Source organism: Passer montanus, unplaced genomic scaffold (genome assembly GCF_014805655.1).
Source record: "Passer montanus isolate IOZ18808 unplaced genomic scaffold, ASM1480565v1 scaffold14, whole genome shotgun sequence".
Taxonomy (NCBI): Eukaryota; Metazoa; Chordata; class Aves; order Passeriformes; family Passeridae; genus Passer; species Passer montanus.
In genome coordinates, this window is record NW_024360941.1 from 12,521,857 (window position 1) to 12,535,490 (window position 13,634).

The following is a 13,634-nucleotide window of genomic DNA, read 5'->3' on the forward strand; positions in this document are numbered from 1 at the left end:
AGAAGTTCTCTGCTTATGGTGGTTTGGATTTTTAAATCTTATTTTGCAGAGGTGAGGGGCAGAACAGGAGACAAAAGTATAGAATAAGCCGCTGGGTTCCTGCAACACTGCTGTCTCACAACTTTTCACTCGTTTAGTGTTAGCTCCTCTGTCTGTGGATTATTAGCAGTGGACAAGAAAGCCTGCAACTTCAAGAACACCTCAAAAAATGAAGCAGGGCATTGATGAAAATGTATGGAAGCCAGAGGGATATTTTAAATTGCATAAAGATCTATTTGAACTGTTTCTTCTGACCTGAGTCGCTGGTCTAGCTCCACGCAGAAAAAAAGGACACCAACCTACAACTGAACATCTGAAAGGCAAATCACAAACAAGCAGCAGACTCAGCTGCTGGGTGATCCCCCACCACTATGATCTTGGAAGGAACTGACAAGGTCCAGATAATTTATCCCTGGCTGACTATTTCAAGACTGTTTCATGTCTGCACCATTGTTCCTAACATCTCAGTTTTCCTCACTATACATACTCAGAACACCCCCTGTCTTCTATCCCTTTAGAGCTGTCTGGAAAATAGAAAACAGCTCAATCTCACCTTCTTCCATTACTGTATATTACTACAAAGGAAAATAAATTAAATGGAGCAATAGGACAATTCCTTTTACAGTGCTGAACTGCAAGCCAATTTCACAGCATGAATTAATTCATACCTACCTATAACTGTACATACATATATGTCAATTTGAAATAATACAGCAACATTTAAGAATGTATGTCAATACAGTATCTTCGTTTATTTCTTAAGATTTATAAGTATTAAACTGAATTCCCAGTGAATCAGAAACTGGCAGTCATTCTCTAGGACTGAATGAAATACAGATTGTTGCTTTTTTTTTCATCAAGCTGAGGTAATATACCACACAATCTAATTGCTTCCTGACTTCTGCTTTTGTCCCCATAATTTGTTCCCTTTCATATACTGTATACCATCTCAGCTGGAGAAAGTCAAATTCAAAGGAATTTTTGGACCTGGGACTCAAACTAGACCTTTTCCACAGTGAGTTCTGAAGCATTGAATACCCCATGAAGGGACATGAGTTTTTAAGCCAAAAAACCATAAACTCTGGCATCTAAAGACTTTCTCACTCAGTTTTCTCAGTCTAGCAAGGCAGTTGCCATCTTCAATATCAGCATCCCACTTGCTGGGATTTTGGCTTTTCAGCAGACCTTTTTTTCTTCATGCATTTTAATAATGTGTGGCATGGAACTGACCTTAATTTGCCATTTTCTTGCAAAATGCAGAAATATTAATATTTCAATTTATTAAAAAGCATTTCTGGCATTGTAATAATACAATTTGAATTATAACAACAATGTTATTGTGGTCTATTCAACCAGGGTAGGGTGACAAAAATTTGATGATTCATTCACTAATACAATTCATTATTTCTCACTTACTTGAAAATAAGCTTGAAATTCTATTAAAACCGTTGTGCTAATAGCTATTGCAAGTATGCGTAAAAATTACATCCACATTTAATGCATAAAGTTGTTTCTATATTATAAAAATATTATTACCTTGTTTTGCTATTGCAGTGCAGTTATCTGACTGTGCACAAAGCTGTGATTCTGTTAAATATATACTACTGTCAGAAATTATTTAATTTTTTCCTACAACATATGAAAATAAAATTACTGTCAGCAAGAAAATTATGAACTATTTCACAGAAGAAAGACTAGTCTAGAGTAAAATCACAGTGAGAAACTCTGCAAAAGATCTGAAAACGAAGATGTAACAACTTGAGCAAGGTCTAACAATATTGACACTTTTAATAAAAGAAAATTATTGTATTATAACTAGATGTCAGAAATAGCAGATGGAAAACAAATAAATCACTTAAATAATTTAACAATTCAAACCTGTCTGCCTGAAAGAATGATTTTTAAAATACCTAGAACTGTAAAATCACACAGAGAAACAACTTAGAAAATAGAAACCAGAAGATTAACAAAACAAATATAACATAAGGTCAACTTAAATAATTTTGATACTCCAAAATGACTGCAAGGAAGATAAAAACATGTATTGAAAAGAGCAGAGACCAACTTGAATTGAATAGAACAATGACTTACATTATCCCATTAAGATTTATACTAAGACAATATTTAGAAGAATAAGCTCGAGCAAAATAGAAAATAAAACTCTACTTGAAACGCTACATGAGATTTCCTTATATACCCTGACTTGCACCGATGTTGTATGAATGATTTAAAATGGTAATTACTTGTTTATGTGGACCTAAGAAGAAAGAACAAGTCCCTACAACTCTAAGAAGAGGCAGGCAATTGAAAACTATGCAAGAGTCACTAGAGCTACGGAAAGCTGAACATGGGAGTCATCACACAGGGGACTGCACAAATAATGTAAAGAATGTTGCACTACATAAAGAGGGCTGGGTGTCATACTAGACATTCTTCCAGACCAGAAGATTTTCTGAAGAAGAGCATATTGTAACCTTCAGGTCAGAAAAGTCGATATCATTACTTTCACTTTTTAATAGCTTTGTTTTGCCAAGCTCTGAAAACAAATCAGACCTATTTTCTAGGTCATGGAAGTTAAGCAGGTGCATCTGAATTCTGCATTCACACAACGCAGCATTTCTCCAGTTTGGAAACAAACAAACATTTTAAAAAAACCCACTAGGAAAGCAGGAGAACTTGGTGAAAAACTTTATTTCCTCATCAGGACATTTGAAATGTTACTGCTAAGATGTGTTACTCACCAGCAGCAAAGGAAAATTGTGTCTTCTGGAAAATACAGAGGGTTTCAGCCATAGCTTGGCTTTGCTCTGATCACACACCTGCCCAGGCATTGCTGATACTGTTGGCAGCTGTCACACCTTCCAAGTGATCTGGTGAACACCATGACAAGCATATCCCTGGCAACGAACTGGAACGTGCAGAAAAGCAAACCACAATGCTAATTATCTCTTAGCACAACTTCTATCTCAGGAAAATAAGACAAAAATTATGGCAAATAGAGTATTTCAAGCTAGCAAGTGGGAAAATGAAGCCTCAAGTATTTATCAAACATAACAATTTAGACCCTGGAAGTATAGACTTTTCTTGAGAGGCAAACTTTGCCCTGAAGGTCACAGTTTTTGCACAGAACACAACATTCTCCAGATCTCATTTCTTCCATGCAAAATTAGTTTAAACTACAATTAAAAAAAAAATATAAACATTACCAATCCTCTCAGCATCTATTTTTTTTCCTGGAAGCACAAAACCTGAAAATCACTTATAAACATCACTGATCCTCTCAGCATCTATTTTTTTCCTGGAAGCACAAAACCTGAAAATCACTGAATCCAAGAAGGGATATACATTCCACCATGTAATGAAACATGTTTGGAAATTACCCAAAAAATTATTTTCTGCTGAGATCTGCACCAAAAGAAAAAGTACAACATTCCTTCCAGCTGCAAAGTAGGCTTTGAAATTATTTTCTGCTGAGATCCGCACCAAAAGATGTTGTACACCAAAATGTACAACATTCCTTCCAGCTGCAAAGTAGGCTTTCAAATTTTACTTTAGGCTTGTTTTGAATAAGTTTTAGTGGTATTATTGGAACAAATATAATCTTGACTTTTAATATAATGGCATGTGCAAAAGAGATCTGGCAAAACTTGGAAAGCTCTATTCATGCCTTGCTCTAGCACACACTGACAAAATGACCTTGAGAAAGTCGTTTCACTTGTCTTTGTCTTTTCTTCCAAAATGCAGTCTGAGGATAAAGAGTTATGCTTTATATCAAAATATATTTACCAAAGAAGAGTTAATAAAGAGTAAATGAAGTATTATGGAGTCTAACAAGTCATTAATGTGCTTCTATACATGGCTTGCAAACTGTCCACAATACCTCTGTTTTATGAGTTTACCAAAATCTGTAATGTGTACTGTTGTGTTTATGTCATGACTGCATTAATAATCAAACAATGAATAGATATTCTAGAGTACTGTAAATGTTTACGACAGACTGTAGAATCCATTCATTATCCACTGTAATGCACACCTGTGACATAAAGGATGATTTTTTTCTCAAGGTATGTTGAGACCTATGAGGAAAAACCACTGGAGTTCTGAATCTTAGCAAAAGTGTTATTGTGTGTACAGCATACCAAGTATTTACTGTACAGTCCTATAGAGAGGTGAAATTAATTTCAGGGTAAAGACTGTGATTGCAATTCTTCAAACAACTAGAGTAGCAGAAATTAGTGCTTGTCTGGTTTGAGTACCAGATAGCTGCTGGTTTAGTTCTGTTGCTCTAAGGATCTGAAACCTTTATGAAATAAACAAATCTCTGATGAGGAACCAAATCCTGCAGTATTGATGCTTGATTTGTTTCCCTTCTCCCTGGTTCCTCACACCCCACTTTTTCCAGTGATTTTTGCCTTCTCCAGTACCTCAGAGTGGCCACTAGTGAAGCCAATGAAGCACTGAAAATTGAAAAAAAACATATTAACCTGAGGTAAGTTGCCTTCACCAGGGCAATTTTTGATGTGGTAGAAGACATTCAGTTAACATACACAGTTTCATTATTAGTTCAGTCAACAGGGAATGTCAAAAGTATAACATGCTGGCCACACACATGCACAAGAGGAAACCAGTCACTGCAGACCAGGGAGACTCTGTCTGTCTTGGTTAACCTCAGCTGTGGGCTATTTCTCCATATCTCTCATGTGCTCTCTTGCTGCAACTTACTTCTGTACTCCTCTAGTTCCCACCACCACCCCCGCCCTAGTCTGGTTTCCTCTCTCCCTTTTTATTCCTTCTACTGCTGCTTCTTGTTTCTTAAACAATCTACCTGAGGCAATGAGCCCTACCCCTCACTCTGCCTCCTTGGTGCTATTTTCCACACCTACACCTCTCTATTCCCACTCTCAAGACTTTACCATTGCTCAATTGCCCCTTCTTGTATTCCTGTTCTATCCTTCTGCCTGGTCCACTCCCCTTTCTTCTCCTCACTTGCTGCAGCAGGGAGATACACATTAAATATTTCCCACACATTAAATCCAATGTCCACACATTCTAGATGCCCTTGCCTGACTCTCTGCAGAATCATTCTCTTACAGAGACCTCCATTCTCTCCATCCCATCCCACCCCTTACTCACACACTGAGGCTATCCTCACCACCCCCATGACATTTTGTCTGCCTTTGAGCAATATCTCAGCTCTTTTCTGGTCTGAAGAACTGCCAGCCAGTCAGCCAGCTCCTCCGAGCAGCCTTCTGTGATTTCAACTGACTTTTTTCCCTTCTTCACAATTTCTCACACTCAGGAAGCTTCCAAGCTTCATACTGATGTCCTTGGTGGCACTCTGTAGCAGTCACCTGTATGTCTAATTGCCTTGGCCCACTCATTTCCCCTGCACCTCTCACTCAGGGTTCTAGTCCCTGAAAGAGCCATTCTTTTGACAAGGTCTGCAGCAAGAATTGCTTTTCCCTGACCTCTGTTATCTCATCCTTCCTCTCTGATTATTTCCCTTGCCTGCCATGTCCTTCCTCATATCCTCTCACTTGCCCTTTTCATTATTTTCATCTCATCAGATTGAGAATATCCTATCCAATCTCAGCCCACTTCCTCCTTCTTTATCTTTCTTTTCTAGCACAAATTGACTGTAGATTTGCTCTGTTTCTTACTCTCCACTCCTATCTCGTGAATTATGAAGTATGATTTCCAAACACATAACTCAGTCTGCCCAGCTTCAAATTCCTGGCTGATCTGTGACCAGGTTTACTGTCTTCCCTTCCAGTTGTGCCATCTTTATAAATTTTCTTCCTACTTTTCCAAGTTAAATTAAGCACTTTTCAAGAGCTCTTTTCTTGAAAATCTTCTGCACAAATCCTTGCCAAAGGAAATATTAATATGCTCACTTCCTACAAGTTTATTCCTTGTGTCACAGGTTGGGTATTTTTTCCCTCCTACTTCTATGCCCCATGCTTGTCCTGTTACAACAGAAACTCCTGGTCCGTTTCAGATTAATTTTTATCCATTTCCTTGGTTTTCTTCCAAAATACTGACCCTCCTCCAACTCCTCACCTCACATTACAGACATGCTGTAATAAACAAACACACCTTACGTTGACTGTTACTGCTATTTCCAGCACTAACACTTCTCAATGTGCTGCTTACACTTACTGTCCACTTTTCCCTCTCTCCAGCTCAATATAAGCTCCTAAGACAGGTAATACCAACACTCAGATAAAATAACCCTCATTAATACCTGCCAAAACAAACTCAATGCTCACACTATTTTGTCCTTCTTGATCATCTTTGTCATCACCAACCTCATTATTCCTCTTCAACTCTTATCCTCAATTAGCTCTGTTCTGGGTCTCTTACTCTCCTCTTTCTGAATTCAAATATGCATCAATCTTAAAAATGAGAACTTACCACAACTCCACAAATCATTCCTGAAAAAAACCAACATCTTTCTTCTTGGCATTTTCCCAATACACTGTCTACTCACCTCTGTCTAGGCTGGGAGTCAGGATGTTCTGACTGATTCCTTGTGCTCCCCCTTGTGTCTGCCATCAGGCTTGGACTGCTGACTTCTGATGAAAAGCTTTTTTGTTTTGTGTCTGGCCTAGCCCCAGTGCTCAGGTTTCCAGTGTCTTGGATATGTAAGTAAACAAGGGTATGCACTACTTTGGAACAGTTGATCTCCTGTAGTGTTTCAAGCTGGCTATTCACCACCAAAGCACAATGCAGTCAGTAACTAATCACTCTCAAAAATGTAGATCTAGGTTGTTTTTAGCTCAGAATTGTTAAGAACAAATTGCAGTGTCTTTATGCTATGTCAGCAGAGCAGAGCACCCACAAACTCAGCCTAGAAAAAAAAATCCATCCAAAGCTGCAAAGATCTAAGGAAAATGAAGCTTGAAAGACTGCTTTCAATAATTCAGAGAGATTGCATTTTCAGGACTGTTTTAACCATTTCTCTAGGAAAGTATCGGAATATTGAATAACAAATACCAACTAACTGTATGAAAACCAAAGGTTATTTAGCTTTTTTAAATGACATTTCCAGCTAGTTCTGGAAATGCTTACGCTCAAGGTAGAGTTAGCAGTAAATTCCTTACAGAATATGTTTAAACTTCTGCACTAAGTAGCAAACTGCCCCTCATCATCATACATAGGAAAGACTCAAATCAGGCATTTGGAGCAAAAATTAAATGAATTAAGAATAACTCTCAAAGTAGGCAACACATGCCCTGGTCTGTCCCAGCCTTTGTTAAAACTGTTTGCAAGCAAAGTCTCTCCTGGAAATAGATATGTGGGCTCAGAGAAGGGAGAGCAGAAGCAGAATAAGTAGCAACTCACTTGCTATGCAGTCCTTTCTTTAAATACTGGCAGTTATGGGTAAACAATACTACTGCTACAGAAATATCAGATCAAACAATCTCTCTGGATGTGATGATGATAGCCAACAACAACTTCAAAAACTAACTAGAATTCTTGTGATAAAGACTTTATTAAAATGTCATTTTAAAAGCCCCAACAATTTAAATAACCTAAAAAATAATTCCCCCCTTCCCCCCCACCAATCTAAATCAAAGGTGGTGGGGAAGGGGCTGGCAAACAATCCTTTCAGGCTAGACCCCCACTCCAGGCTTACTTCAGACCCCCCACTGCCTTTCCTCCCCAGCAGCATCCCACCACCACTCCCATCTCCCACTCACCATACCCCAGCCAGCAGGGCTGACACCTGAGTGCACACCCTGAGGAGACCTTAGCAGTCTGGGTAGTCAGGCAGCAGCTCTGAGCATCATTATCCCAGGGGTCTGTGTGAAACCAGCAGCAGAAGCCTCGAAATGTTAAATGGGTGTTTGCTTTCCTGTGAAAAGAGGAGACACCAGACCTGGTGAGTGAAGTATGAGGGAAAAAAAGGAAAGGTCAAAGGTAGCAGGCAGCCACATATGTTAAATAAAACTCCTTTCAACTCAGCCTAATTCTAGGGAATCCCCTGTGTTTCCCCTATGCACCTGCCTTTGGTCCTTGCTTGGGAAAATATCTCTTTGGTGGGTAGCTCTTGTCCCCTTTCTTAGAAGCTGGGGAAAAGCTCCTTCTTCTCAGGAGGCCAAGGTACAAAAGGGTGCTTCTGGAAATCACAGCTGGCATCCACTTCTCACACTTGAGACTCATGAGAAGAGACCTCAACAGACCTAAGAGCAGCAGAGGGCAAGAGAGACGGGATCAAATGTACCATCCCATTGACTCATGCTAACACACACACTGGTGAGAAGAGATGCACTGCCCCGTATAGAATGTCTTTTTGTGGAACAGCCAAGATTTTAGCATGTACATTAAGATGAATTCCATTTTCACTACTGATACCATATTACCAAATCAAAAGAGACCCTTACAAGTTCCTTGGTATAACATTTTTCTGTCTTATTAGCTCTGCAGGGGAAACTCCTTGGTATGCATCTATACCTTCCGGCATTGCCTTTTACATAACTCTTCCACACAACTAAGTCACCCAACAATGAATCATAAGCTGTTGTTTTCTTATGGGGGTCAGCCAGAAAGAACAGATGAGAAACTAACGGGGGAGCCATTTTGTCTTCAAGTGAGACCCAAACATTTTTCTAAGAACCAGATGCTGCATAAAGGCAGCTTCACTACAGCCTTTACTCTTCTTTCACACTTGGTGCCAGTCAAGCAATTTCAGCCTGCCTGGGCATGTGCTTCCCGTCTCCTCCTTCCCTCCCTCTCTTTGAAGAGGGGATTGCCTGTGGGTCTTGCGAGGGTCTGACCTTGCAGGGGTGAAATGAGGGTATAATGCAGAAAGGCATGCTGTCTCCTCCTCGGGAAAGCCGAGTCCCAGCGCAGGCTGGGCTATTTAAAGACCTCGATGCCTGCAAGCCCCGCACAGTGCGCACAGCATGAAGCAGCTCTGGCCTTGACTCAAGAGAGGCGCAGTCCAGTCCTGGTCCCTGATGCCTGTGAACACAGCACCCCCTTTCCCGGCTGGCAGTGCATCCCTGGGGACCTTTGCTGCTGGGCACGACACCCCTGGCGCCCCTCTCTGCGTGACTCCACGCGCATGAGGGCAAGGCTAATGCACTGCCGCGGGCTGGGCGCGCTCTGCTCTGCTCTGCTCTCCTCTCCTCAGACCGCCCCGGGCAGCCCTCAGCCCTCAGCCGCTGCCTCTCGCCCGCACGGAACGCTTAACACGGCCTGAAGCGCTCCTGCCGGCTCCCCATCTTCCCTCCGGTGCCTCCCGGGAGCTATAAATACAGCGGGCACATGCTGTGACACCGCGTTCCCCAGCAGGCACCAGATAACTTTAATTTGCCCTTTAAACGTCCCGGGCCCCGCGTCCCTCGCGGCCGCCGCTCGGGGGAACATGGCGGGGCGGGCCCGGCGGGGCGCAGCCAATGCCCGCGCGCCGGGGGGGCGCCTCCTCCTATCGCGAGAGGCCGCGGGCTATAAGCGGGGCGGCGCGGGCCGCGGGGACATTTGTCCGGCGGGGTGGGGAAGTGTCCGCTCGTTGCCTCTCTCCGGGCGGGGCTGTCGGACCGGCTCGCGGCATGGGTGACCAAGCGCTCAGCTTCGTCAAGGACTTTCTGGCCGGCGGGATCGCCGCCGCCGTCTCCAAGACGGCTGTCGCCCCCATCGAGAGAGTGAAGTTGCTGCTGCAGGTGAGGGGGCGACGGGGGGCGGCGGTGCCGCGCCACAGGTGGTGCCGGCTCGGCGGGCGCTGCCCGGCGTGACTAAATATGGGCAGGAGCTCGGCCGGCTCCGGTTACGCGGGAGCTGCCCGGGACGCGGAGCACCGCCTGGCGGTGCCGGGGGCTGGGCCGGCGCCGTCCGTGCCCTTCAGCGTGCGCGGTCACCCCGCGGTGCCCGTCTCTCACCGTGCCGTCCTGCTCCTTCCTCCCTGCAGGTCCAGCATGCCAGCAAACAGATCACGGCCGATAAGCAGTACAAGGGCATCGTGGACTGCATAGTCCGCATCCCCAAGGAGCAGGGCATCGCCTCCTTCTGGAGAGGCAACTTGGCCAATGTCATCCGGTACTTCCCCACCCAGGCCCTTAACTTCGCCTTCAAGGACAAGTACAAGCAGATCTTCCTGGGCGGAGTGGACAAGCACAAGCAGTTCTGGCGCTACTTCGCAGGAAACCTTGCGTCCGGGGGTGCCGCGGGAGCCACCTCCCTCTGCTTCGTCTACCCGCTGGATTTTGCCAGGACCCGGCTGGCGGCTGATGTGGGCAAAGGAGCCACCGAGAGGGAGTTCTCTGGCCTGGGCGACTGCATTGTCAAGATCTTTAAGTCTGATGGCTTGAAGGGCTTGTACCAAGGATTTAGTGTGTCTGTCCAGGGCATCATCATCTACAGAGCAGCCTATTTTGGGGTATACGATACGGCCAAGGGTAAGAAGTGCATGGAAGAGTGACTGCAAGGGAAGATCCATTCAGTAAAGGCACTCTAGGGCACTTGGCAATACAAGGACAAGCAGGGCTTGGCTCAGCACCAGTTGAGTGCAGAGCTAGAAATGTGCACAGGTGTTTCTGACGTGCACTCCTGCCTCCCTCTACTTGCTGCTCTGAACTGCCTTGGGTTTGGATTGACTCCGGGGTTGGTGGGTGCTTATTCCTTTCACAGCCATGTTTCCCACAGCCCTTTCCCTCTGTACTGATTCTGTTCATTTGTTCTTGATGACAGGTATGTTGCCTGATCCAAAGAATGTGCACATCATAGTGAGCTGGATGATTGCCCAGAGTGTCACTGCAGTGGCAGGGCTGGTTTCTTATCCATTTGATACTGTGCGGCGTAGGATGATGATGCAGTCTGGCCGAAAGGGAGGTAAGAATAAGTGGTTTTAGCTGCAGAAAGTTTCTCTTCATCAGGATAAGATGAGAGATACTGGCTATTTTTTTGTCTTACGGAGAATTGATAACCTTCTCATTGGAGTCTCTAAAAAATCTATGGGGAACACGTTGCATGTTGATCTAAAGGACTGAGAAATTACTTGATTTCCTATGGAGAATTAATTTTCCTTCATTGATTACTATATTTTAAATCTTCGCTGTACTTTGTTTCAACTGTTGTATTTTTAAACAACATACTTGCTGTGTAACTTCAAGCCTTTTCTAACATTTATGTTTGTTTCCACAGCTGATATTATGTATAAGGGCACAATTGATTGCTGGAGGAAGATAGCTAAAGACGAAGGATCCAAAGCGTTCTTCAAGGGTGCCTGGTCGAATGTGTTGAGAGGCATGGGCGGAGCTTTTGTATTAGTACTTTATGATGAAATCAAGAAGTATGTCTAAGACATAACATCATAATGCAGTAGTTCAATTGTTCTCAATCAACTTTTTTAAATATACGAACTTGTGATGTAATGGACAACAAAATATTTCCTAGGGAAACAGAATAAAATTTGAGTAATGTACGTGGCAGAGATAAGGACGCATTAATTTAAAATTGTCCACAACATCACAGTTACATTTTCTATGAGAATTCCTCCACCATTTGTATTGGAACCTGTGTATATATTATACTTCAAATTGCAGGTAATAGATTTTGTCTAAAGACAAAATATAAGTGATCTTTACCTAGTCTAAAATCTAATATTGTGAATTCTTAATAGATTGTCAGAAATATTTATTATATTAAGTAATGTCTCTAGCTACCCAACACTGTGATGACATGACTTAAAATCATGTTTTCTTCTAAAGCTCTATTTTTTAATATATTATTAAGTGAAAAGTATGTCTGAAATCATAAACTGTACTAAAGCACTAGGCTGAGTTCCTAACTGTAGCCTCTTCCCTGACAAACTATACAGTAATATGCTTGAAACCATAATCTGATTTTTCAGACATACTTTGTAAAACATGGAAATACAGTGTTTCAAAAATTCCCTGTATTGTCACAAAGGAAAAAGTTGTCTGCTCTGATGTTCAATTGAACTAAAACTGAAATGAAATAAATTAATATATTAATGAAATTTTTCCTGTTGTTTTCAGTACACTGAGCACATTACAAGCATGTCCTCCAAGGTGATGTGCTAATCAGGACACTTTTAGTGGCTGTCTCTTGACAGTTTTTTTAACTGAGCTTTAGGTAGGTGAAGTTATTGAGGTTATTGATAATTCTACAACTGCAAAACCAAGTGGATTCAGTTTAAGGGCACTGCAGCCAGAGATCTGAGAGATAAGCTTCCACCTAGCTTTAGCTGCTGGTATAATTTGTTTATATTACCCTTCACTTTGAAGCATCTCATTGAATAGTGAAGTCATTACTGCTTAATTTACTTGAAAAATTTGTTTAGAATTGAATACTCAAGAATTATTAAAATAACTACACATTGAACCATTATGAACACCTTGCACTATTAATTACCAGTGAGATCAGAACATGCTTAATACACTTTTTAAACTTTAGATGCTGTGGGATTGTGAGTGCATGGAAGAACAGTCTGTCTGATTAGGCAAAGGAGAGAAAGTGAGGTGTGGCTGTTGCAGTTGTTCAGTTGGACTACATATAGACAATCATTTGTATCCACCTAGGACAAAAACCACAGAATCAGAATCAGAGCATAGTTTGTGGTGGAAGAGACCTTAGAGTCCATCTAGATCCAACATCCCTGCCAGGTGCAGGGACACTGTTTACTAGGCTGTTCCTGGCCTCGGACACTTCCATCACTGGGGTGTCCACGACTCTGGGCAATGGGGTAAGACTAAGCAAGTAATAATCAAATAAACTTTTACCTCACCTTCATCTTGTACTGCTTCATATATATGGCTTCCAGTTATCCTTTTCCTATCTGAAACCTTTGTCAGATGCAGCTAAGTCCTAGCTCACTGTCACTTGGCATGAGAGGCTCTGGTTGTCTGCCACAGATTCAGACCAGCAGCTCTGTTCTCCCTGAAGGCAGGTACCAGCCACTAACCAGTGTCTGGAAGCAACATCTATCCACTTGAAAAAAAGAAGCATTTGGGAAATACTGGTCCAAAAAATGACAGACTGTTTTTAAATTAACCAAATACAGTTGTGGGTTTGTGGGTTTTTTTGTGTTTTTTTTTTTTGTCCCAGGACAAAACTTTGCCTGATAGTTTAATCTCTCTTTTTCATGGTTGCTCTCTTAAATACTTGCTTTTCTAGATACTTGGTCTCTTTTCTTTCCCATAGTAAATATGAGGGTTGCAATCTCTCCAAGCATAAGTTTATGAAGAAGATATTTCCACTGGTTTTCAAAGTGCATTAGTTTTCCTTAAAAACTGCCACAGTTTCTGTTCATTCGCTTGTTTTTCCCTTTCCTCTGCACTTTCCTCACAGCTCCTTATAAGAAGCTTGCTAACACAATCCAGCTATCCAGTTCTCCTTTAGCTCACTGATAAGGCTGTAAGTGGCATTTGGATGTGCTAGGGAAGATCTAAGCTGGCTACAGAGAGACACTGTACTAGACAGATGTGCAAAAACTTAGGGGAAATGCATATCTGAATAAGATAATTAAGAGAAAGCAAAGAAACTTCAAGTAAGTGTAAATGAATGAACTTACATTCCAGAGAAAAAGGCAAAAACAACTAAGGAGAATTAAAAAAGAGAGTAAGGGGTAT

The 13,634-nt window shown here is 42.1% G+C and overlaps 1 protein-coding gene and 1 long non-coding RNA gene across 2 annotated transcripts; one reads left to right on the forward strand and one right to left on the reverse strand.

Annotated features, from left to right (window-relative positions):
• Positions 1-2,718: 2,718 nt before the first annotated feature.
• LOC120497982 lies at positions 2,719-9,427 on the reverse strand. The gene is made up of 3 exons (XR_005626602.1): positions 8,820-9,427; positions 7,743-7,897; positions 2,719-2,947 (listed from the first exon to the last, which is right to left on the reverse strand). It is a non-coding gene; the product is annotated as an uncharacterized LOC120497982 (long non-coding RNA).
• Positions 9,428-9,501: 74 nt separating this feature from the next.
• On the forward strand, positions 9,502-12,022 carry SLC25A4 (solute carrier family 25 member 4). The gene is made up of 4 exons (XM_039700193.1): positions 9,502-9,707; positions 9,953-10,439; positions 10,732-10,872; positions 11,185-12,022. Exons 1-4 carry the CDS (start codon positions 9,597-9,599, stop codon positions 11,340-11,342), a joined length of 897 nt encoding a protein of 298 aa, XP_039556127.1. The 5' UTR covers positions 9,502-9,596; the 3' UTR covers positions 11,343-12,022.
• Positions 12,023-13,634: the final 1,612 nt, after the last annotated feature.

Excerpts from the sequence above, each read along its gene's own strand:
- SLC25A4 (XM_039700193.1), top strand. The coding sequence starts at position 9,597 with ATGGGTGACCAAGCGCTCAGCTTCGTCAAGGACTTTCTGGCCGGCGGG. Across the intron at positions 10,440-10,731 it reads GGTATACGATACGGCCAAGG|GTATGTTGCCTGATCCAAAG; the intron begins GTAAGAAGTGCA and ends TCTTGATGACAG. Across the intron at positions 10,873-11,184 it reads GCAGTCTGGCCGAAAGGGAG|CTGATATTATGTATAAGGGC; the intron begins GTAAGAATAAGT and ends TTGTTTCCACAG.